Source organism: Notothenia rossii (genome assembly GCF_949606895.1).
Source record: "Notothenia rossii genome assembly, chromosome: 2".
In the NCBI taxonomy this organism is placed as follows: Eukaryota; Metazoa; Chordata; class Actinopteri; order Perciformes; family Nototheniidae; genus Notothenia; species Notothenia rossii.
The window spans coordinates 69,913,252-69,937,462 of record NC_136904.1 but is presented as its reverse complement, the minus strand read 5'-3'; the positions used below and the strand labels follow the sequence as shown (position 1 = coordinate 69,937,462).

At 40.5% G+C, this 24,211-nt stretch overlaps 1 protein-coding gene and 1 long non-coding RNA gene across 3 annotated transcripts in view; both read left to right on the top strand.

Annotated features, from left to right (window-relative positions):
- The window catches only part of ramp1 (receptor activity modifying protein 1), an 84,969-nt gene extending 76,907 nt beyond the window's left edge, over positions 1-8,062 (top strand). For both annotated transcript variants that reach the window (XM_079662526.1, XM_079662525.1), the window contains exon 3: positions 6,174-8,062. In XM_079662526.1, the coding sequence (XP_079518652.1) occupies positions 6,174-6,429 (256 nt within the window). In that variant the 3' untranslated portion in view covers positions 6,430-8,062. The remainder of the gene's footprint in view (positions 1-6,173) is intronic.
- A 6,922-nt stretch (positions 8,063-14,984) lies between these two features.
- Positions 14,985-20,978, top strand: LOC307027701. Its single transcript, XR_013804725.1, has 3 exons — positions 14,985-15,648; positions 17,697-17,805; positions 19,115-20,978. It is a non-coding gene; the product is annotated as an uncharacterized lncRNA (long non-coding RNA).
- The last annotated feature ends 3,233 nt before the right edge of the window (positions 20,979-24,211 follow it).

The following is a 24,211-nucleotide window of genomic DNA, read 5'->3' as shown; positions in this document are numbered from 1 at the left end:
CAGCCGGGTATTACACAGTTTTAGCGGCGCATATATACATATATATATATATATATATATATATATATACACACACATGGTTGGTATTTAACAACAAGGGGGGTTATAGTCTGTGTTTTAGTGTGTGATATTGGTATTTATTTAAACGTTTTACACCTTTCCTTCAAGTACTATACGTTTTAGTTACTTGTGGGGTACTTAACATGAATACAGAATCACAGTTACTATCCTTTTACTCCATCACATTGCAAAAAGAAATAGGCTATTTATTTTAACTCCACCACAGTAATCCATCATCAGCTTTACTTTTTAGATAAGATTTAACTCACAATTGATCATAACAGGCTTCAAAATACATACATTTTCATATATTACCAAGTGGTTTCATGTACAACCCACACAAGTATCATGCTAAATTAAGCTCTGTTGCTTGGATATCACTAGATCCTGTTATCAGCGTAATATAAAAGTACATAACGATTGATGTGTAAATTAGCATAATTACTAGCTAGCCTCTAGCTGCTAACTGCCGCGGCCGCCTCGTTAATATCAAATCCATCATAACAATCCAGTACCATGCTGTCATGAACGCGCGGTGCTGTTACATGTACGCAAATTGACGTGCTTGATGTGAACAAGCCCTTTGGGGGACGTGGTTATAGTTGCGCATACTCTATGAGCGCACATACGGGTACTTCTCAGGCATGACGGGTAATCTGTGACGTTTCGCTCTCTCAAAAGTTGGCCCATTTTGTCTTAATGCGCCAATGAGCAGCTCTCAAATAATGAGGCCCCGCCTCCCACGCTGTATCCAGTTCTTATTATAGAGTGGCGAAGTCACGCCCATCTACTTCCGGTCCATGGGACCTTATTTCTGAAAAATGATGTATTGAAGTCAATGGAGAGAGAAAACGTATCTTTCGATCCCGTTTGAATTGTGCCATGAATTACACATATGATGTTTGTCAATCTTAAAAAGTAATTTCCATGTCAAAAAAGTCACAGTTTGTTGTAAAACTGTTGGATATGACATATTAAAAGCCAGCAGATGACAGCATGCAATTAGTCTATTTATTAAAAAAAAGATATTTCAAGGCTGAGGTTCAACAAGTTTAGTCAATGAGGCTTCCCGTCTCTAACTCATCATTGATCATGCATGTCAGCATCTCTATATTTCTATAAATCTCTGTTTGTCCTCCTTGTCGTTACATTATGAACTGGTTATGAGCTGATTTTCTGCTCACATACCTATTAGTTCTGTGAAGATACTTCATTGATGTCTGCACCTTTCGATAACAACCTGAAAACGAATATATTCACAAGCTGCGAAGTCATTTCCAAACATCATTTCACAGAACTCTTCTACACCTTTTTTTGTATCACCGCTACTGCGTACTTCAACTCCCACACACTTGTTGGGATTTTTGTTGAACAAACACTTGACATGAGAGTGGGCACAGCATGCACAAACTTAACAATGCATGCAATCTGACAACTCTCCTAGCAAAGTAGTAAAAGGAACAACAACTGCACTCACAACAGGAGAAAATATTTGTAAGCAGTTCTCAGGTTTCATATTTGTATATTTTTGCCTCTACTTTGAAATGTTCACAATGTATAAAAGGTCTTTATGGTTCTCATACTGCCTGTGCTGCAGCACCCCTTTTTACCCTCTGTCTGAAAACAGAGCCCAGTCTGCTCTGATTGGTTAGCTGGCTGGCTCTGTTGTGATTGGTCAACTGCTTAGAGATGTCCCACCCATTAGCCTATTATTTAACTTATTTTGGAGCGCTAGCCAATAGAAACACGAGTGTTACGTAGTGATGTCACTATGTCGGCGTAAACAAAGGAGTCCAAAGGAGGCGCTTCAGGCAGGGGGGATTGTGTGTGGGAGAGAAACTCCTTCTGGAAGGGAACTTTTGGATTTTAGTATTTGCAGACAGGAAAGAGAAAAACACAAATATTAGCATTTTTCAAACACACAGCTCGATATACTTGGTTCTCAGAGACCCCTCGTCTTTTCCTGTATCCTTGTATAACTTTTGTGACATAATGCAGTATCACTTTTTGAGGATTCTGCTTGTGGCAGATGGACGGTCCATGCGTTTAGTGGATCAGAAAGATTGTTACTTTCCTGAAACTCACAGCATGAGCTGGTTTCCCTCCATGGAACGTCATTTTGGAACTGGGTTTTGCCATGTTTTATATACATTATACATCTATGTTGAGGCTATGAACCGTTAGTAAAAGTGTAAAGACACCTTTTCTCCAATATCCGAGGCGAAATATGCAGTGGAGTTCTGCACTTCCTTTCTGATCCACCTTCCCAATTTGGAGACTGCTTTGACCTTTAAACAGCAATGTTATGTTAAAGGCCAGCAGAAGTTTATCAGGACATCTAAAGTGATTTAAAATGGGAGACAGCGCCACAAACTCTATTACAGCCCGTCCACACAGCGGCAGAATGGGCAGAAGCGTTGGAAGACGCTTCCAACGCTTCTGCCCATTCACTTTGAATGGGGTGACGTCACTTTTCGCCGAACTGCATTGTGGGAAGCAGAGCGGAGCTTTCCTGGCGTTTCAGGCTGCAAAAGTTGAGTAATGTTCAACTTTTGAAGCTTCTGAAGCTTTCGGTGGAAGCGTCAGCCAATCAAATCATATGCCAGTACAAGCTCTAGTCAATCAAACTGCTGCTTGTGTGTCAGGGGCGGGAGATTCATGTGATTGGTTGTTGGTCGAGCTTCAGACACGCCCGCCGGCAAGCTTTTTCCAAAGCCGCTGTGTGGACGGGCCGTTACTGTTTAGAATAGCCAATCTTGTGTAAAGCTTCTCTGTGTCTTTGTCTAAATACACTGAGTCTTTCCATGTCAACCTTCTCTTCTCCGTCCTGAGATTTAATCTGAGATGGCAAATCTTAACTGGAATCAAAATGTATGCAATGCTGCCTGGTTCATGAGTAGACTACTTGGAGAATGATTTATCCGAACATCCATTAGTGCTTACATTAGCATCCAGCATAGGGTGTCTGGCTCTCTGAGTAAGCGGAGCACTTTGGCATTTGTTAAGCCTAGTGATGTAAACTAAAGGCTTCAGTCATAAATGCATTTTCTAACTTTAAACTTGGAAGATACCAATTAGTATCTGCAACTGCCCACATCCGTAATATAACTGCAGTAATCATTTTACCACTCCGTAGGTTGCTGTTTATTCATTACCATCACACTGAGCTGATAGAAACCAATTTCATTCGCCTTTTTTTTAGGCTTTACACATATGGGGTGATAGATAAATGACACAAAAATGTGAATATTTCTGAACCAATTCTATACTGGCAGCGATTAACATTTTAGACACTTTTTAAGAATGAAATGTAAATATATATTTGCTCATTTTCAGGTGTATATTTGTATTTTGTGACTCTATTGTGACATGTTGACATGCATTGAAGTAAAAAAAAAGGCTTTATTTTTCTCATTCCTGTGCAGCACCAACTCTTTTAAGCCTCTGTCTGAAACCAGAGCCCAGTCCCCATTTGCACAGCACTGCATGTCTTATTCATGGCACAAAGGCTGCTCTTAAGATCAAGCGGAAACCTTTGCATATAATATTTCTTTAAAAAATACGATTAGTTCCACCAGTAAGGTGTATAACCGCCATCATGTCACACAGGCTGTTTCACTTCATGTATTCTTTAATTAACTGAGATGATTAAAAGGAAATGTGAAAATGACAGTGGACTACATTTTGCACCTACACACTATAATTCGTGTAGAATCTGAGCACCATCAGTTTCAATATAACCTTAGCTGGATGAGGTGAATTAGTAACTGATATCTCTTTGTGTAACCACCCCTGCCTCGACTCTGATGTGACTTATTTTACTCTGTGACTCATAAAGATTCCCAGAAACCTCAGAGCTCATTAGACCAGCATTCTTTTTTTTCTCCTCTACGACTGATTTGTACAACTTCAAGGAAAGAGCAGAGGAAAAAAAACACGCCCAGAGAGACTGAGTTTGCCACCTAAAGCTACTGTAGTGCTCTGCAGTGCTGGTTCCATGCCAACCAGCCCTAAGCTGTTTACATCCCCAAAACTTCCACAAAGAAACTCTGTATGGGGAGGCACTAACAAAATATGTCAGATTATTAAACAAACATTACCTCTGAGCGGTGCACATCACAGAGGGACTGGTAGAGGAGAAATTCTACACTACCGACAATGTTTGGATGCGATGGCAACCCTAATAACTATTGTGTCAATGTACCCCATAGAGAATTATCACACAGTATTTTACATATTTGGAGTTCTGTGGTCGTAAATGTATTCACACTCACTGCTCTTACTAAACCTGTTTCTACTCTACCATCCCAGCATCAGATGGCAGGCAAGTGGAGTTAGCGACCTAGTAGCATTTAAACATATTTCCATCATTAATTGGTGGAAACTAAATCAGAGTTAAAAATGAAGTGAATATTGGACTTAAATTAGTCAGGTGGCCAGAGACACAACTCCATATAAGTGCTAATGTTGCTCTGAGTCTTCTAGATTTGCAAGTAGGGAAATGTCAGGGTGATTATGCGCTGATCTACCAATCGAAGGGTCAGCGGTTCAATCCCCAGTCCCTCAGCATTTACTCAACATCAAAATGGTTAACTTAGTCATGACTACTTTATTGAAGTGTACATACTCTATGTCGCTTTGGATAAAAGCTTCTGCTAAAAGCTTCTGCTAAAAGCTTCTGCTAAATAACATGTGATGTAATAAGATAATAGTATTTGATTTTTTTTATTGAAGATTTCCAAGCCACAAAAGAGTTCAAAAATATATCAATACAACTTTAAAAGATCAGTAACTAAAAGATATGCAAGGATGTTTTTCAAAAGCAGGACTGAAGAGCAAATCATTTGCTTTTATTCTCTATTTTAAGAGGTACACTCAACATAAATTGACCTCCCTTCATGGAACATTGACCATTCAAAAATCATTTAAACATTAACATCAGTTTAATACATAATTCAAAAACTGGTTCTTTTTCTGACAAAATCAATACAAAGGTTTGACTGTGGATTTCTGTGTTTGGTGTCTATAAGTGTGAAATGCTGCCTGTACCTTATAGACTATATGTGTGATGACCTTCATTTGTGCAGTTGCAGTGTCCTTGGTGTGCTCACTCATAATCATGGGCCATTACCTCTATTATGAGGAAGATAGATTCCACACACACACACACACACACACACACACACACACACACACACACACACACACACACACACACACACACACACACACACACACACACACACACACACACACACACACACACACACACACACACACACACACACACACACACACACACACACACACACACACACACACACGGCTGTTGTTTGTGAGTGTCTCTCTCACAGTGAAGGACTGTGTTTTGCATCTGAGCCATCTGTCCATCTGGTACAAGAGTCATACTCTTCATTGGGCTTGACAAGGTTTTATAAAATTAACGGTTGCAGAGTTTGTCAACTAATAAAACGTAGCACCAAATAAAACAAGAGGTTTTTTTTACAGCAAATGTCGATTTAAAATTTAAACTTCTCTGAATAGTCCAATAGTAGCAACAATAACTAGGCATGGCAGTCCTATCCAAATGTGTAATTGATGTAAATGACACCGAACTGTCTTCTTTAGAATTTCCGAATATAAAAAGTTTAAGGAATAGATTAAACATTTGCTCAGTAGTAAACGTTTACATGTCTCACAACAGTACTTACAGTGGCATCGCTTACTAGCCCAAGGGTTAGCTTTATTGTATTTAAATAAACCCAATCCCTTGACAATTGGAGATTTGAAAAATAGTCAGGTTTACCTTTTTTTTAACCTTCTTCTCACTAGTGCTAACGTTGAAAAGTAAGCATTAGCCATTAGCTTAAGCTAACCAAAGCCAGTGACTAGCTTATGTTTCAGTTTCAAACATTTAGAAGTAAGTTAAAAAGGTCCTTTTTTTGTTAAAACATTACCCAAGAAATGTGAGTGGCACCTTCATATTTGCCATGTGAGATTGAAGAGTTTGACAGACATTACAACACTTACAAAGAAGAGTGGAGGTTGAAAACGGTCAGTTGATCTTCACTGTGTAACTTTTTTTTCCTTTCTTTTCTGTCGCTAACATGCAGACTCTACGGCGAGCTAACAAACTGCACATTCCTGGTGGCGCAGAAGATGGACTGCTTCTGGCCCAACAGACTGGTGGATGAGTTCTTTATCAGAGTCCACCAACACTACTTCCATGACTGCTCGCTGTCTGGACGGCTTCTCCAGGACCCGCCAAATCGCATCCTGGGGCCCTTCATTGCAGTGCCCATCCTGGTCACCCTCCTCATGACGGCCTTGGTGGTGTGGAGGAGCAAGCGCAGTGAGGGGATTGTGTAGTGAAGGGAAAAGGGGGCCAGGGTAACAGAACTCAAAACAAGAGGTACTTGTTGTCGCTAAGGTTTCGTCATATTCAACCCTCAGTGGCCAAAGAGTCTCTTTTTCTTGGTGGATATCAATAGGACCAGAATCACCTCACTATTGACCTGGAAATGGATCCGGTTTATATATTTAAAATCAGTGACATTGATTTCGATAATTTCTTTGGATAACCGAGTGAAGAGAAACCAAACTGTGCTCTTGAATCTGATGTGGACCAGGTATATAGTGGAAAAATGTTGTAAATAAAAAAAAAAACGTTAATGAAAGACACTGCTTCAAATAATCGTGGCTTCGGTGATGATGCCAAAACTCACACAAACAACTATTTTTGGAGACCAAGAAAGTAACTGTTACATACAACACAGGCTACGAATTGACAGTTACTCCAACTTCTCTAAAGGAACCCAGGTATATCAGATGTTATGTGTAAATATACATATACTGTAAATATACACAGTGTGTACAAAAAGGGATGCAACTGTCAGTGAATGGTCAGAATGTCTTTATAACACATAGTCAAGAAACCCTATTACACTAAATTAATTTCTATCGGATGCAAATTCTGTGTTTCCATGTCATGCAAAGACACCCCCTTTTAACACATGTGCATTATTTGGAATATACTGTATCATCTTTATCATGCAGATGGATTATAGTCACACATTCAAGATACATTGGGAGAAGAATCTGTCTGTTTTTAGTTTTTATACTTAATTTCCCCTTCTCATATCAGACCTCATGCCCACAATCTACTGTATAGGAATACCCAGAGCTTAGTCTCCCTCTGAATGGGAAACGGAGATAGGTTTCTGCTGCATATTGCGAACGGATCCAGCTGGTGGAAAAATGCAGGAGATAATGATGTCACATACTGAGGATTGGCAGGTGTGTGATACAGGTGAAAAACAGCATGCCACCGAGAATACTGTCACTAGGGTCAAGGCCCCAATTTGGAGGGACTATAATGACGGCTTTCCTCCTCCACAACCAAAATGAAGAACTGCCAGCAAACACACGGGTGGATGAAGCTGAAAGCAGAGACTTTGAAGGCCAAGGTAAATAGTGCAGACATTTGGGGACTGCAGACAGTTAATTAACCAAAACATATCACAGTCTTTCTGATTTTGCTCCCTCACACACACCTCTCCTATTCGTGTTTACCATTATATAAAGAACAAACAGTAGGAAAATCACAAATCTCACTACAGAGAGAACATAAAGCGATGGATTAGCCAACACACATCTCTGCTGAACACTGCCTAAAGCACAGTTTGTGCATCATGGACCTTGGGTTTTATTGATTTGTGATCTCTCCGTTTGGAAGAGTGCGAGAACGGTTTTCTCATTGATATTTTTGAATGCTCTCTTTCCTTTATATATTCATTGACGTGTAACCTGCTTGTCAGCATAACACTCTAAAGCACACTTACACAACATGATCTTACCTTTTACTTTGTGCCAAATTCTCTTGGAAACCGTGCAATGTTCGCTTTGAAATATCAAATTTTCTGTTGGAGTGACTTTTAATTATTACATTTAATCTATGGTCATGACAAAAGTTGAATAAAACATCTGATCACTGTGTCTGATACACTTGGGATTGGTATTTATTAATAACGACACATATTTTTCCCAACTACTTCATGTCCGATAAAAAATACTAACTTGTCCTTTCAAAGCAAAAGTCCTAAATCCTTTTGGTTGCAGTGTGATGTCGGTTGAATTTTCTTTGTTGTGCAGGTTGGTTAGCTTTGTGTAGGATGGAGAAAGCCTGTTGAAATAACAAGTCAAGTGGAATGTCAATAAAGACAAGTCTATGTCAACTGTCAAGTCAAAGGTCAAGTAAATGGAAACAAGTCAAAGTCAAGTACCAAGTAATTTGAGACAAGTCTAAGGGAAGTCATTTGAGACAAGATTAGGTCAAGGGTTGAGTAAATCGAGAAAGGTCTCAGTCCAGGATTAAGCATTTGAGACAAGTAGAAATCAAGTGTCAGTCACTCCAGAAACGTTGAACTCTACTCAGTCATTCAAGACTAGTCTACAGTATGTCAAGCAATTATTAATTTGAATCTATTCTAACACGACTGTCTCAAGTCATTTTAACTAAATCCAAATACATCGTTAAATCCTAGTCAAGTGTCAAATCCTTCAAAAACGAGTTTCAAATGAAGTCATGAGTTCATTAGGGTAATTTATTAAAATGACCTTCAATCATATCTTTACACTTCTCTGGGTCAATACTGTCCTTTCTATAGCGCTGACTGAGTATTTTCATGCAAGGTTTTATGCTGCCCTATTTTTTTTTTCCTGGGATTTTACCAGTCAAGTCTTGAATATTCTTGAATTCCACCCTGCAGCTGGTCGTAGGATTGCTATTGCAGTGATTAGGACTCTCACAACAGGCTGATTTTTACATGTAACTTTAAAGAAAGTAACCGTACATTGCCTGCGACATGGATTTTTAATGAGAATGTTTAGGCATCGCACCACTGTCTGTTGCAGAGGTAGAACTCACTTAACAAAGTAAACTTGTGTTTAAACCCCGAGCCTGTTTTTCAGGTTTCAGGCTAAAAAATGACATTCCCAGAACAAATGACCATATCTTCCCTTCTAAAAGGGTTAAATTAATAATCTTTTTTCTCAAAGTAATTATAAACCTGTCAGTTGGATGTAGAAAAGTCAGATTCAATATAGATGTTTTTTATTTTAAAGAAAATTCAGATTGAACATGGTAAAAAACTGTAAATTATAGTGTCCTTCCAAAAGATATTTTGTACTTATAGTGAAAACTAACCTTGGATGATGGGTTAGTAGACGCAAAAGCTTTAGGAAATGCAAAGTACAACATATAATAAGTACCCTGTATCAAGATTGATGCAAAACAAGTGATATTTGACCTTTTTAGACAGATTTAGCAAAAAATAACCTCTTCTGGGGCCATTTGGGTGGATTTCTCATATCTCTGGCTCCCCCTGCTGGATTTTGTCATGTGACATCTCTTTCTAACCGTCAGAGCCAATGGAATCGAGGGGAACTCCCACATAGTCCTTATTTGGTCATGTGTCTGTATTATACTGCCGCATAGCCAAGACCGGAAGCAGCAGCCACTCTGGTGGCTACCATTAGCAGCTAACTTTTGCTCTGCGATTTTTACATAAAAATGGAATTATGGATTATAAATAATTCCAATTATTGCCCAGAAACTTTATCAACCTATGGATTAACCGATTCAGCCGCGTTTTTTCTCGTTTTAATGGCATTGAACACGTCTTTTGATCAGATTAACAGCTACGGTGAGACGATCTCCCTAGAAGCTACGTAAAGGTACGTGTTGTGATGTCTGTCTTTGCTTCGCCTGTGGCAAATTCTGATCACTCAGTGATGATACTATATACCTAAATAATCTGTGGAACCTCAGTTTTAATCGGATATCTTATATGTGCAGCTACGATAAGTAATAAGGGTACTTTTATCTTGAGTTCTGTGCCAATGTCCGTTAGCATTTTTCGCTAAGGGGTCATTTAGATGCTTCTTATGAGACTTGTGTTTTGTTTTGGTAAAAATTGTTTATATCGTCAGTTAGCTGAGATTATTTCCGTTAATCTGGTATAACACATTAATAGGTTCTTAAATATTAAGATCCCCTGAGACACAGTGTCCTGGAAAAAAAAAAACAGGGTCCCCGCCTTACACCTTAGAAAAAACCCAAACTGCTTACTTAACTGGCACAAACGTCTCAATCGAGGCTTCACTAGTGATTAGTCTTGCATTGCTAGACCCATCTCCACAACCCTTTCTGTCTGCACCCAGTATGTCTCTGCTATAGGGGAACAAAACACTACTGGATGCAGTAACATTGCCTCTGCAAAACAGTGTTGGACTAACCAAGCTACTGGAGACTGACTTGTCGCCTTTTCTATTTTGGCATTTGCAATACTTCTTATTCATTTAACAACCCATTTCATTATTGTTCCCAAAATTTAAAGAAAAAAACGTTTATTTTTTACTTGACCTTTGACATAGACTTGTTATTTAATATAGACATTGACTGCTGCACTATAACGTATCACTTTAATAGAAAAACACATTTTGAAACATCCACATAAATGTCATTTATCTTTATTATATATCTGCCATAAATATTATATCAACACTGTGGGCCATTATACAGTCCCATTAAAGCTCTTTGTTCAAGTCACCAAACTTAAAAGTATAACAAATTGTAAATCAGTTCACACATGACTTTTGGTGCTGACATTTTTTGACTGTAACAATGTTTTCATCAGTTCAAATGACAGATAAATAAAAGATACGATTCTAAAAATAATCCAACCAGTAATGATAGAGTAATACAAATACTCAAAACAATATGTTTTAGAGGGTTTGCTGTCAGCTTTAACCTTTCCCACCTACGCTTACTCATCTTATTAGTGACTGAACTCTCCCTGGTGAATTATTCATGGAGGGGAAAGGCAACCTGAGGAGATGCAGATGCTGAAGCTTCACATGACTGCAAGGGCAGCGGATATTGTGACAGCAGCAATGAAGCACCAAACTATTTATTGTTGTTTTATTACCAAGGACAGCGAGTAGGTGGGGGTCAGAGGTGTCAGGCTCGAAGATGCAAAAAGTCAAAAATATTTGCCCCGAAGTGTTTTTCTCCTTTTTTGAAAAGGTTTATTAAAAGGTCACCTATGCAAAATCTACTTTTTCATTTATGTTATATACATATGTGTCCCCTATGTGTTACGAGATTGTGAAAGTAAGTATTATTCTTATTATTACTATTATCTCTCTTTTTGTCCCGATCCAGTTATATAAAAACCTGTATGGAAATTAGCAGATCAGATTTTGGCCGCTTTCTGATGTCATATTTTTTTGGGTTGTGTAACCATTAGCCAAAAACCAACCAAGGTAAACCCCCCCCCCCCCCTTATCACCTGAATCTCCTCCTAGAGCACCATTGTGTTTTTCTAACCAAATATCTCTCAGAGGGGCGTGGCCAGCAGCAGCTCATTTGCATTTAAAGCTACAGACAAAGAATCAGCGCTTTTGAAACAGGGCTGAAACGGAGGGGTTTATGGGATGCTGCAATGCATGATCGTTTTGGTATTTCGAGCCAAACACATCAGAGACATGTTTTGTATATCTGAGACCTATAATATATTGTTGGAAAAGAGTATAATTTAAATCTTAAATTGAGGCACAACAGTGATACCACTGACTGATTGTTGTCTGTATAGATAGAAGCTTCTTTATAAGAAGTAATATTGTACACTGAAACCAACATTGTTACAAGTTAAAAGGAATGTGCAGTAAATGTACTAAATCAAGGAGAAATGCTTGAACGAAGCACTTTTGTTTTTTTCATTTCAAAGAGCACATACTGTATCCATGTTCGTTCTTATAGTTCTGATTATGCTTAAACATTTGTACAGTTAATATTTATAAGCTCTTCTGAAAAGGAGATGCCTGATAACCCCCATCAGGAATATTAATACATGCACTCACTTAGCTGAGGCTTATCTTCTAAAGATTCTTCATTTTCAAAAGTCACTAATGTTTGAGCTGCAGGTGAGTAAGAAGGGGTTACAATGTACCTTCTCTAGTGGAAATTAGTTCTCCGCTCTTATGGACGGACTATTCATTTGAATCTAAATAAGGCTTGAGAGAAATCTCGACTTTGCCAGATTAGATCTCAAGGTTTTCCATTGCAGAGAATCTCAATTTGACCTGTTTCACCACACAGAGAGGCACACAACGTATCAATTATGTCTCGGTGCTTCATAGAAATCGATAATCTTTTCCCTGCCATATTTTCATTTTTATTGGTTGTCTGTTGGGCAGTGGCGTTTTCTCCTGGAGTCCAAGGCTCCCCTGCTTTTTCGGATTGTAGTTATAATTTTAATAAATAAATGAAAATACTTTCTTTAGTTTAGGAAATTCTTTGTTGTGTGTTGCTGCCAGCCCATCTCTCCCCCATTCTCATTGAGTTTTACAAAGAGTGAAACAGCGCCTCCTCTAGGTGTTATGGTGAAACAGTAGATTGCACTCTGTTGCGAGAGGAGGCCAGCCGAAATTGGCTTCCCTTGGTGAAAAAAAAATTGAGGGATTGAACAATCAGAAAAGGCTCACGTCATGCCCCTGCCAACCTGTGATTGGTCAGGGCCATGCCAAGGGAAGCCAGAGGCGGCTGGCTTCCCTTGCCTCACAATCCAATCAAATCGCATCAACTTAGTGGTGCAGTGACGCGTCCCAAAACGCGGAGCAAACTGCGCTCGGTTTCCCTCTACAAAATAGCAATGGGATTTCTCCATAGGATTTTGGAAAATAGCTCGAAATCAGGTCAGTGGAAAACGAACCTGTTAGATAAATGCCTGTTTTGTTCAGTCGGATAATATCCACATTGACTACCCTACTTTTATAATTTTCAAATCATAAATCTAATCGATAGAAGATAGATAGCGTCACTGCACCACTCTCACTGCCGTTAGAAAGTAGCAAGCAACTGAAGCAAGTGCAATTATGGAGGTTGGAGATTTGGAGTATTTAATCAAAAGTAATTGTACTAAACTTCCGCTGCAGCAGCAAAAACAGATACAATCTGATGACAGGCCAATGCCCAAACTGGAACTGTTTACAGCGAGGAACAAAGGAGCGAATCGGATGTAAAACGGCCTCTAGTTTGTGAATGAATGCTTATTAGAGTTTCGGCTGGAGAGTGCGTGCGGACCTGTCGGTTAGATAACACGCGTGTGTAAGTCCTGCATCTGTATGATACAAATGTGTGTAAAATGATACCGGGTGCTGTAATCACTCATCTGGTTACGTTATTACATTGACCACCACACCCCGACCCAGAATAAAGGACGTATTATTGGCTTCCCCTAATTTTTTCCCCACGCCACGCTACTGCTGTTGGGGGGCTTGTCAGCGAAAATAGGTTAAACTTTAGTACGCTTTTCATGAAACTTGGTGAAAGGGTGTTGTACGTACCAAGGAAGTATGTTAAATAGTGTAACTGATGGGAATCCCTGTCCGGATACATGCACATTATTTTACTTATGGAAGTGGCTTTGGCTGAAGTCTGCATATATCCAAATGCCCTTCAAATGTTTTCATTGCTCGGCTATTTCAGTTTTTTTAAGACTGTCTTATGACTCCATTTCCTCTTTAAAAATATGTAAAGTATAGATGTTATAAGAAGTAATATAACCACATGCACATATATGTGACGATATAGTTCACGATGTGTTATGTTTATTGTCTAGTGTCTTTGTGCCAACTATGTATGAATGTTTGCATGTTATGTTTACTGTTAAAGCAGGGTTAGTTGGTGCATGTAGTTGCCTGTTTTCGCCACAGGGCTCCGCCTGAGGGCGTGAAGGTGAGGAACAGCGTTTCTTCCTCGGTGGTTGAGGGAACTGTGACGGAGTTTTTGGTTCTTAATAAAGTTGCCACGAGTGAGAAAAGACAAGTGATGTCCGCTTGAGTCCTTGAGTGCAACATATATCGGTGAGCTAGCCAGGATATTAGCTCTAAACGGACCAGGAAAAGAAAGATAACACTGTACCGTGAGGAAAATATGGATTTGGAGATTCTCCTAGATCGCGCCACCACCGAGTCAGCAAAACCGGGGCCGGATGGTGGAGGTCTGTAAATATCTGCATTGTATAGAAGATGATGAAGAAGATACTTTTGCTGATAAAAACAGACGAACATTATTTAAAATAGCAGAAAACAAAATTGACGAAATTGAAGAAAAAGCAGATGCAGAGGAAGCATGTAAAGTAATCCAAGAGTTGCTAGTTTTCATGGAGGGCCTGACAGAAGACGGAGACAGAAAAGCGCGCGAGCGCCGCCATGACACTGAGATGAGAGATAAATATATGGAGCTGCAGCAGTCCCGAAAGAGTTTGGAAGACGAAATAAAGATGCTGGGTGAAAAACTAAACATATCAGATGGCGTCAGCAGCAGCACTAGCGGGCCACTATTCACAGCTAAGGTGCCAGAGGTAAACATCAGGCGAGAGTTCCGCATCTGTGGCCAAATCGGTGAAGGAGGGCAGCGTGACAAACTGTCATATACTAACCTAATACACCAGATAGAGAGCGGGCTTCGCAAGGGTCATGGTGAGTCGGAAGTAATCGAGGCTGTGATAAGGGCCATTAGCCCTGGCTTAAAGCTGCGTGACATGCTAGAAATAAAGACTGAATTGACTCTGCCTCAGCTAAAGATCATATTAAAGGGGCATTACAACGAAGATGACACTTCAGATCTGTACCAAAAATTGATCAGCATGTCCCAGGAGCCGAAAGAATCAGCACAATAGTTTTTGTTCAGAGCTATTGAACTAAAATATAGACTGCTGTTTACATCCAAGGACAGAGACTCAGAGGAGCACTACAGTGCATACCTGGTCAAGAAGAAGTTTCTACGGTCAGTTGGTACAGGGCTGCTCAGTGACAACATACCTAATAAGCCATACCTTGATGACATGGAGGTGACCGATGAAACTCTGATTGAAAGAGTAAATGAAGCAGGAAACCTTGAGGCAGAAAGAATAAATAAGCTCAAACGTAACAACACCAAAACACTCAGAATGACTGAACTACAGACAACTAACAATAAGTTGGACAAGTCACCTGACCCCTCCATGCAGAAAACACTGCAGGAGGATGCTAAAGACACCCACAAGGAGAAGACAAAGACAGCCCAACCTCCACAAGAGCGTGATGCACACTCTGGTAAGAGAGCTTCAAACTGAGGTTTGCTGAAATGAAACGTATGGTGTTAGCTTCCATGAGCACTGGCAGGCCACAGAACTACAGGCAAGCTACAGGGAACAACAGCATCCGGAGAAGAGCGTGCAGGGACTGCCAGGACAAAGGAGAGGAAGTCAACTGTAGCCACTGCTTCAAGTGTGGACAGCTGGGACACATATCCAGAGGATGCAGAGCTCCACGCCAGGCACAGGGAAACTTCGGAGGGTTGCTGCAGGGGGACCAGCAGTAATCCAGCAACAGCCGTTAGGGTCCCACCGCTGCAACAACTGTCTACAGGAGGAGGATGCAACCAGGAGACTTGTGACATGTGCAGGTTGTTCAAGTACAGTTTATTGCTCCAGGTCCTGTCAGAAGCATCATTGGCCAGAACACAAACCTCTGTGTAAAGCAGTAAGTTTAGTTGCAGAACACTTAGCAGAAACCAAGAGACATAAGAACAACTTTCCAGACACATGCAAAGTTAATTACCTCTCATCTAAAGAAGATAAAAGACTTAAACTTATTGGCAAACGGAAAATGGTAAAATGTACTTTTGATAACGTACCGGTGACAGCATTAATAAATGAACAATGGCGAGCTGAACACCTTCCACACAGCACTATCAGACCTATAGCTGAATTCTTAGGGCCAGAACCACTAAATGGACTTGCTGCAAATAGAACAGAAATCCCATTTATGGGATGGATACCAGTAGAGTTCCAACTGAGCGGGTTAGAGACTTCTAGTGCAAGTCTGTTAGTGCCAGTTTTAGTTTCAAGTGATCAAAATGTGGCAGAAGACCCTGTAGTTGGCTTTAATGTAATAGAGGAAGTGATCAATGAACAATTAAAGCAACAGAAGGGCACAGCAGTAAGTGACAGCACTAAAGCAGTTGTGAGCGGTGCTTTTGAAATTGACTCTTATGCTGCACACACTTTTATCCAGCTAATACACACTCATCAAGCTACTCCTGAGGAGACAATAGTAAAAACAGGCAAGGATAAAGTTGTGTTACTCCCAGGTGAAGTTACCACAGTGAAATGTCGCACACGCATGCAGACTGAAGAGGACACTGTCATGTTGTTCAGCCCAATTATGAACACCAGCTTACCTGAGGGATTGCACATCCAAGAAGTACTGTTCACTATGAGAAGAGGTAACTCTGCCACTGTCCCTGTTTCAGGTATTAACACTACAGCACACAGTGTCACACTAGGCCCCCGAGTTAGCCTCGGACACATTGAGAGTGTGAAGGCTGTGTACCCAGCAGCTACAGAACCAGCGGCACAAGGACAGACACAACCAGGTCCCGACAAAAAAACACAGCAAAACACAGACTGCTCAGGTACAAGCTGCCCCACTACTGACTGTGATGAAACCTGGGATCCCCCAGTGACTTTAGATCACTTGACTAGTGACCAGCAAACCTTAGCAAGAGAAGTGTTAAGGGAAGTGTGTAAAGCATTTGCTAGGGATGAAAATGATGTAGGCTCCATACCCTCTCTGCGTATGCACATCACCCTAAATGACTAGACACCTGTCCAGAAGACTTATATCAGTGTTCCCAAGCCATTACATCAGGAGGTAAAGGAATATTTACAGGACTTGATTAATAAGGGCTGGGTCACTAAATCAAGGTCACCCTATTCGTCACTTATAGTGTGTGTAAGAAAAAAATCAGGGGAACTGAGACTGTTTGTAGACTACCGTGAGCTAAATAGGAAGTCAGTGCCAGATAGACATCCTATTCCTCGCATACAAGAAAGTCAGCCTCTCACTGCCTTCATCACACCATGGGGCCTGTATCAGTGGGTGAGGATCCCCTTTGGCCTGAGTTCAGCTCCAGCTGAATTTCAAAGAAGTATGGAGGAGTGTTTGTGGGGTTTGCGTGATGATATTTGCCTGCCTTACCTTGATGACAATTTAGTCCACAGCAAGTCCTTCATTGACCACGTTGAGCATGTAAGAACAGTCCTTCGCCGATACCAGCAACATGGAGTGAAGCTCACACAAAAAAAATGTGAACTGTTTAAATCCAAAGTTAGGTTCTTGGGCAGGGTAGTGTCAAAAGAGGGGCATAGCATGGACCCGGCAGAGGTGGCTCCAGTGCAGGCCCTGAAGGAAAGACGCCCTAACACAGTGGAGAAGTGAGACAGATTTTAGGCTTCCTGTCCTACTACAGGACATACATACAACACTTTTCTGTCATAGCAAAGCCCCTTTATGAACTGTTGTCAGCCCAATCCCCTGTTCCTGCTTCACCACAAAACCACAATGTGGCTAAAAAGGGAAAAGTAAAGAAAACAAAACACGGGCAGTTGACCTCATCATCACCAGTCACATGGACTGAAAAGCATCATCAGGTTCTGAGCCACCTAGCGGACAAACTCTCTAACCCTCCAATCCTAGGCTTCCCAGACCTGAATGAACCGTTTGTTTTGCACACTGATGCTTCACAGGCAGGACTTGGTGCAGTGCTGTACCAACGCAGTCATGGCAAGCTGAAGGTGATCGCTTATGGATCCAGAACGCTCACCCCTCCAGAGAGAAACTACAACCTGCACTCTGGTAAGCTGGAGTTTCTCGCACTGAAGTGGGCCATCTGCGAGCGTTTCAGAGACTATCTTTTTCATGCTCCCTCTTTTGTGGTATATACTGATAATAATCCACTGACATATATACTGACAACAGCAAAGTTAAATGCCGTGGGACAAAGATGGGTAGCAGAGTTGGCAGATTTTAATTTCAAAATCAAGTACAGACCAGGCAAAGCAAATGCAGACGCAGACTGCTTATCCAGAATGCCACTTGATTTTGAAAGTTATGTGAACCAATGCACACAGGTTGTTTGCCAGGAAGAAGTAAGTGCAACAGGGCAGGGCATTTTGGTGCATCAGGAAGAAAACAGCCCATTCCTACACTCAGTCTCTTGTAATGCTCTACAGACACAGATAGACATAGAGACTATGCTCAGTGCCATACAGCCATTCTCCAGGGAAGAAATAAAGACAGCACAGCAACAAGATCAGGTGATGGGCAAAATATATGGACACAAAGAGAAAAAGAAGCGACCCACTGTACAACAACTGAAACACGAGGGCCCAGAATTTAAAGCTCTAGTCAGAGAGTGGAGTAGGCTTGAGATCAGAGAAGATAGAACTATGCACTGCAAAACTCACACAAAAAGTCAGCTTTTGCTCCCAGATGTATACCGTCCACTTGTTCCGAAGGAGCTCCACAACGAAATGGGACACTTGGGAACAGAAAGGACAGTAAACTTGATAAGAGAACGTTTCTTTTGGCCCAAAATGCAAAGAGACATAGAACATTTTGTGACAAACGTGTGTGAGTGTCTAAAGAAGAGAAAACCTAACAGACACGCACTCGCACCTATGATGAGTATCAAAACCACTCACCCAGTCCAGCTGGTCTCTGTTGATTTTATAAATTTGGAAGAATGTAGGGGGGGTTATGAATATGTACTTATCATAATGGACCATTACACTCGGTTCGCACAAGCATATGCAACTACTAACAAATCAGCCAAGACTGTTGCAGACAAACTGTTTAATGATTTCTGTCTCAAGTTTGGTTTCCCAGAAAGACTGCATCATGATTTGGGGAGGGAATTTGAGAACAGGCTGCTTCACCACCTGAAAACACTGTCAGGCATTCGGGGGTCTCACACTACCCCTTATCATCCCCAAGGAAATGGACAGACAGAGAGATTTAACAGGACGTTGCTGTCAATGCTGAGAACACTTACTTAAGAACAGAAACATGACTGGAAAAATCACCTCACTAAAGTCGTACATGCCTACAACTGCACAGCTAATGAAGCCACCGGTTTTTCTCCATTCTTTCTCCTGTTTGGTAGGCCACCCTGACTGCCTGTTGACCTGCTGTTTGGAATTGAAAATCAGGACTGCACAGGCTCCTACCAGGACTATGTGGAGAAGTGGCGAAAGAGGATGACTGAGGTTTATGACATCGCCTCCAGAAATGCTTCCAAGTCAGCTGATAAGGGGGAAAAAACAGTATGACAAGAAAGTGTATGGTCCCACACTGCAGGTTGGCAGTCGTGTCCTGGTGAGAAATGTGGGTGAGAGAGGAGGACCAGGTAAAATCCGCTCCTACTGGGAAGACAACATTTATGTTGTCAAAAGTCAGAAAGGTGACATCAGTCCAGTGTTTGAGGTAGTGCCTGAAAGTGGTGGAGGCAGGAGAAGGATCCTCCACAGGGATCTACTTTTACCATGTGACTTCCTCCCAGCCACAGATGACAGATATCAGGCTACCATCCCAACTCGAACAAAGAAAAGAAACAATTACACAAACAGAAACACATCTGGGACCAAGTACACACAACAAACAAATGTTGATGAGGAATCAGATGATGACTTTAATGATGTAACATTCACCTGGCCTTCAGCGGAACACCAAAGGATGCCTGTGCTTAACCCCTCTGCTCAGAAGTTCCATCCTCAAGAGGGAAAGATGATCTCGGGAACGAGGGAGCCACTGCAAAGCAGGGAGGAGGAACAAGAGGAGCAGGTTCACACAGTGACATCTGACGAAGGTGAGGAGGATGTTGTTACAACAGCTACAGAGAGCTCAGAGGAGGAAACAGTGGAAGACTCGGAGCAGAGGACAATGTATCCAAGACGACAAAGAAAGCAACCACAGACTCTGACTTATGACAAACTTGGCCAGCCTAGTTTCGCAGAGAGAACCATTTCCACCAAAGAGATAGCTTTAAATGGCCACTGACAGCCCTGGTAATGGACTTGGAAATAAATAAGAAAAAAAAAAGAAAAGTAAATGACACTCCTTGCCTCTTTGCAAGTATACCTACAGATGTAGCGATTCATTTCCGACAGTTTGAAACGCGAGGGCCGTGATTGGTACGTGATCTGCCCTCGCTCAAGGGAAAACCTCCAGTTTGACTTGAGACCGCCCCCGTGATAGATAAATGTAATTATAATGAAGCCAGCTGCAATGGATCATTGATCCACCAGGGGGTGCAGTGGGGTTCCACACTGGAGCTCATGTGAAATAAAGTCAGATACAGTATGCTGGATGTACAGCGGAACTTTGTTAAGATCCATATGTCACGGATATCATACTCTGTGCTAAATAAGAGACATGTAATCATTTACAAAACATCACCATGTTGTTATTTAACAAAATAATTTTGTTATTCGAAAAAAACGAACGGGAGGAAATGCAGCCCGGCTCTCGATTTGTAATCCTAATTTAATCATCATCTTCACCACGATCATTTATGTTCGCCGAATTGACAAGAAATCACTGACACATATGAATATACTGTATTCAACTTCATTAAAACGTTATTAACCTGCCTAAACTCATTAATTCACTAAAGATATTTATATTTTAATGGAGCCTCGTCGGCAGATCAGGATCCCAAAGCGTAGCGGAGGGATCCTCATCTGCATGACGGGTGTTATTTTCCCCATAAGGAACAAGTCGCTGCAAATTATCCCGCTTATTACATGGCCACATTCTCAACAAAGTAACGACATGACTCCCAATATTAATTTAAATGCTTTTATGGATTTAGAAAATGTTTTTTTTTATTTAAAAAATAGTTGTATTGATTTAAATTTACATGCATCCGCTAAGAAAAATAGTCCGTTGTTACCGTTTTTTAAACAGTCTGAATGAAACGGCAGCTCTCAGCTGTGTATTTACACAACTAATGGCCCATCAACCACAGCTCTCTCCCCCCCTCCCCCCCTGATCTTTCTTCTCCAGCAGCTAAATTAACTGTAGGTTACTCTGAGTGACCATAGACTGTATGTGACAAGCTTACAGTTAGTGACGTAACAACACCATAAAAGCTGGTGGGTTGAAAGCAATACGGGAGGTAAAAATAACTAGAATAATTGTGATTTATTTATTGTGTCTTTTATGTTTTTAGGTATAAAATGTTATATAATTCAGGCTTATAGTTCACTCTTCTCTAAAAGTCTTCAACAATGACAATATTCATAGTAATTTAATAAATCCTTCCAACACACATTGTAAAAAATAGCCTACTGTAAATTAAGAAATCATTCTTCTGATGTAACAACAATAACATTATAAATAGTAACATAGCTGAACATGGTATTGCACATTTAGCTTTGAGTGTTACTGACCTGAGATGTTTTTATTACATGAATTAAGGTGACTGAGGCTTTTTAACATACAGGGATGCAAACTCATCAGGTATGAAAAAGGTACAGAGTATTCCTACACTCTGGGACTATTACTTTTACTCAAGTACAAGATCTGAGTACTTCTACTTTTACTCAAGTACAAGACCTGAGTACTTCTACTTTTACTCTAGTACAAGATCTGTGTGCTTCTACTTTTACTCAAGTACAAGATCTGAGTACTTCTACTTTTACTCAAGTACAAGACCTGAGTACTTCTACTTTTACTCAAGTACAATATATATATATACTTATACCACCTCTGTTTATAGCCTATGAAAACAACCATTAGAAATAGAAGGCTAAAGCTAACGTTAGCGGATAGTGACAATGTATGCTAGCTAGCTAGCTCAACGATTCCTTAAATAATATTGCCACAGAAAAACTTTTCAGTTCACATCACGCTCTGCCGCTCCGACAGGGAGCTCTGCTCTGAACACCTGAACGGCCCGTTCTAACAGCTGTTCACCAGCGGTCCACTCTGTGCCACAGTGACTCCGGACCGCACAGTTAATGTTAACGAACGCACCGTAGGTAATGTAGCTGCTGAAGCTAGACCAGGGGTCGGCAACCTTTTTGATATGAAGTGCCATTTAAAAAAAAAAGTGTTATCAGCGTGCCAACGATCGAGAATTAACAGCTGTTTTATAGAAGGAAATCACTTCACCTTCACTTCATGAAAGTGTTTTAACCACACACACCTCTTCACACACATGACGGGTGTTATTTCCCCCATAAGGAACAAGTCGCTGCAAATTATCCCGCTTATTACACGGCCACATTCTCAACAAAGTAATGACGTGACTCCCAATATTAATTGAAATGCTTTTATGGATTTAGAAAATGTTTTTATTGATTTAAAAAATAGTTATATGGATTGATTTAAAAAATATTTGTATTGATTTAAATTGACATGCATCCACTAAGAAAAATAGTCCGTTGTTACCGTTTTTTAAACAGTCTGAATGAAACGGCAGCTCTCAGCTGTGTATTTACACAACTAATGGCCCATCAACCACAGCTCTCTCCCCCCCCTCCCCCCCTGATCTTTCTTCTCCAGCAGCTAAATTAACTGTAGGTTACTCTGAGTGACAAGCTTACAGTTAGACACAACACTGTCATTGCAAGTGACCCTCAGTTAGTTGACTTTTATGGTCAACTGCTAAATTTGTTACTGATAAAAAAGGGCTTCTACTGTACCTCATTACCTTAACACTAGAACCGCCAGAGGTTTTTGTATAGGCCTACCTAAACCCGTCAAATCCCACTATTAGAATGCAATTTTTAACAACATAGGGTGCTACATAACACACTTTCAGGAAAAGTCACGGACTGGGAGACTTTAATATTTTATTGAAAAAAAGTTACATTGCACACACACAACACACATCACACAAATTGATCCGATTGGCGGTTCTAGTGTTAAATAAACTCACTAATTAATTAAACCAGTTCAATACGCATTATTCTTATTCTTATCATTCTTTATGAGCGCAGAAATAGTCTTAAAATCAGATCTGTTTTTTAAATGAAATCTGACGTTAGCTCTGATCACCTTTGATAAATGCGCCGCACCTAATCGCTGGCCATTCAGCCACAGACACTGTTCGAAATGGGGGGGAGCCAGGGGGAGCTTGGCTCCCCAGAAGAGGAAGGGAGCTCCCCTGAAGGCTGACTTTGAGATAAATAGGGGGAGCACAAAACAATCGTGCATATTTGTGTCACACAGATTAGAAATGTTGAGTTTCTGTAAATAACAGTTCTTGAAATAAATAGTTATTGTTCATTACAGTTTCTGAATATTTGTTTTATATTTGTGAATATGTCTGGGTGTTGCCATCTGTACGTGGCGGCGCTGCATTCTTACTTACGTTGCTATGGTTATGGCGGTGATGCCGGCGCGGTATTTGAAATGTTCATATTGATATTTTTTTAACTCTGGCTTTGTAATAAAAAATATGGCAAAACGAAAACAGCCAAGCGTCACAGCTTTTGGATTCACGAGCAAAGAAGCGAAGGAGTCTAAAAATGACAACGTGAACGGAAAACAACTTTTAGTTGGCCGGCTGTAAGCGGCGTTAGGGTCGAGCTTGACAGCTCCACACCGAGAGAGAGGCCTGCCGATGCGGAGCCTGCAGAGGCTTCAACAACGGCCACATCCGCCGGCATAGTGACACCGTCTGTATTAGTAGAAGAGTGTTTTTATAGCAATTGATCGCATCCGCGCTGCTGCGCCAGTCAACAGAGCGTGCGTGTGACATATTTAGTAGCAGGATGTGCTCTGAAAAATAAGGCTCCCCGAAAGCAAATGGGTAATTCGAACACTGACAGAGCTCCCTCTATACAAATCAAACTGTAGACGGTGTGAAAGCACCTATTGTTTTAAATAATGGTCGGAATGTGACCTGTGAGCCTTCTGAATTACCGTGGGACAGCACATTCTAAACTAAAATGTTCAATCAATAAAGTAACATCTTATCTTAATAATATCTTAATATTAATAATAATAATAAATCATAAAGTATGTGTCCGAAAGGGAGCAGGAGGAAGCAAACACAAAAATATACAAAATATATACTGCATATTAAAGCAAACGATTGTAAAGGTTAAAGTATGAGCATAACAAATAAAGAAGTGTAATGTAAACATTTACATTATAATTATTTAATATATAAAGACTATATATTATTGAATTACAAGATTAGATATACTTTAGTTGATCTAAAATATTGATGTGTTCAAATGCTCTTCAA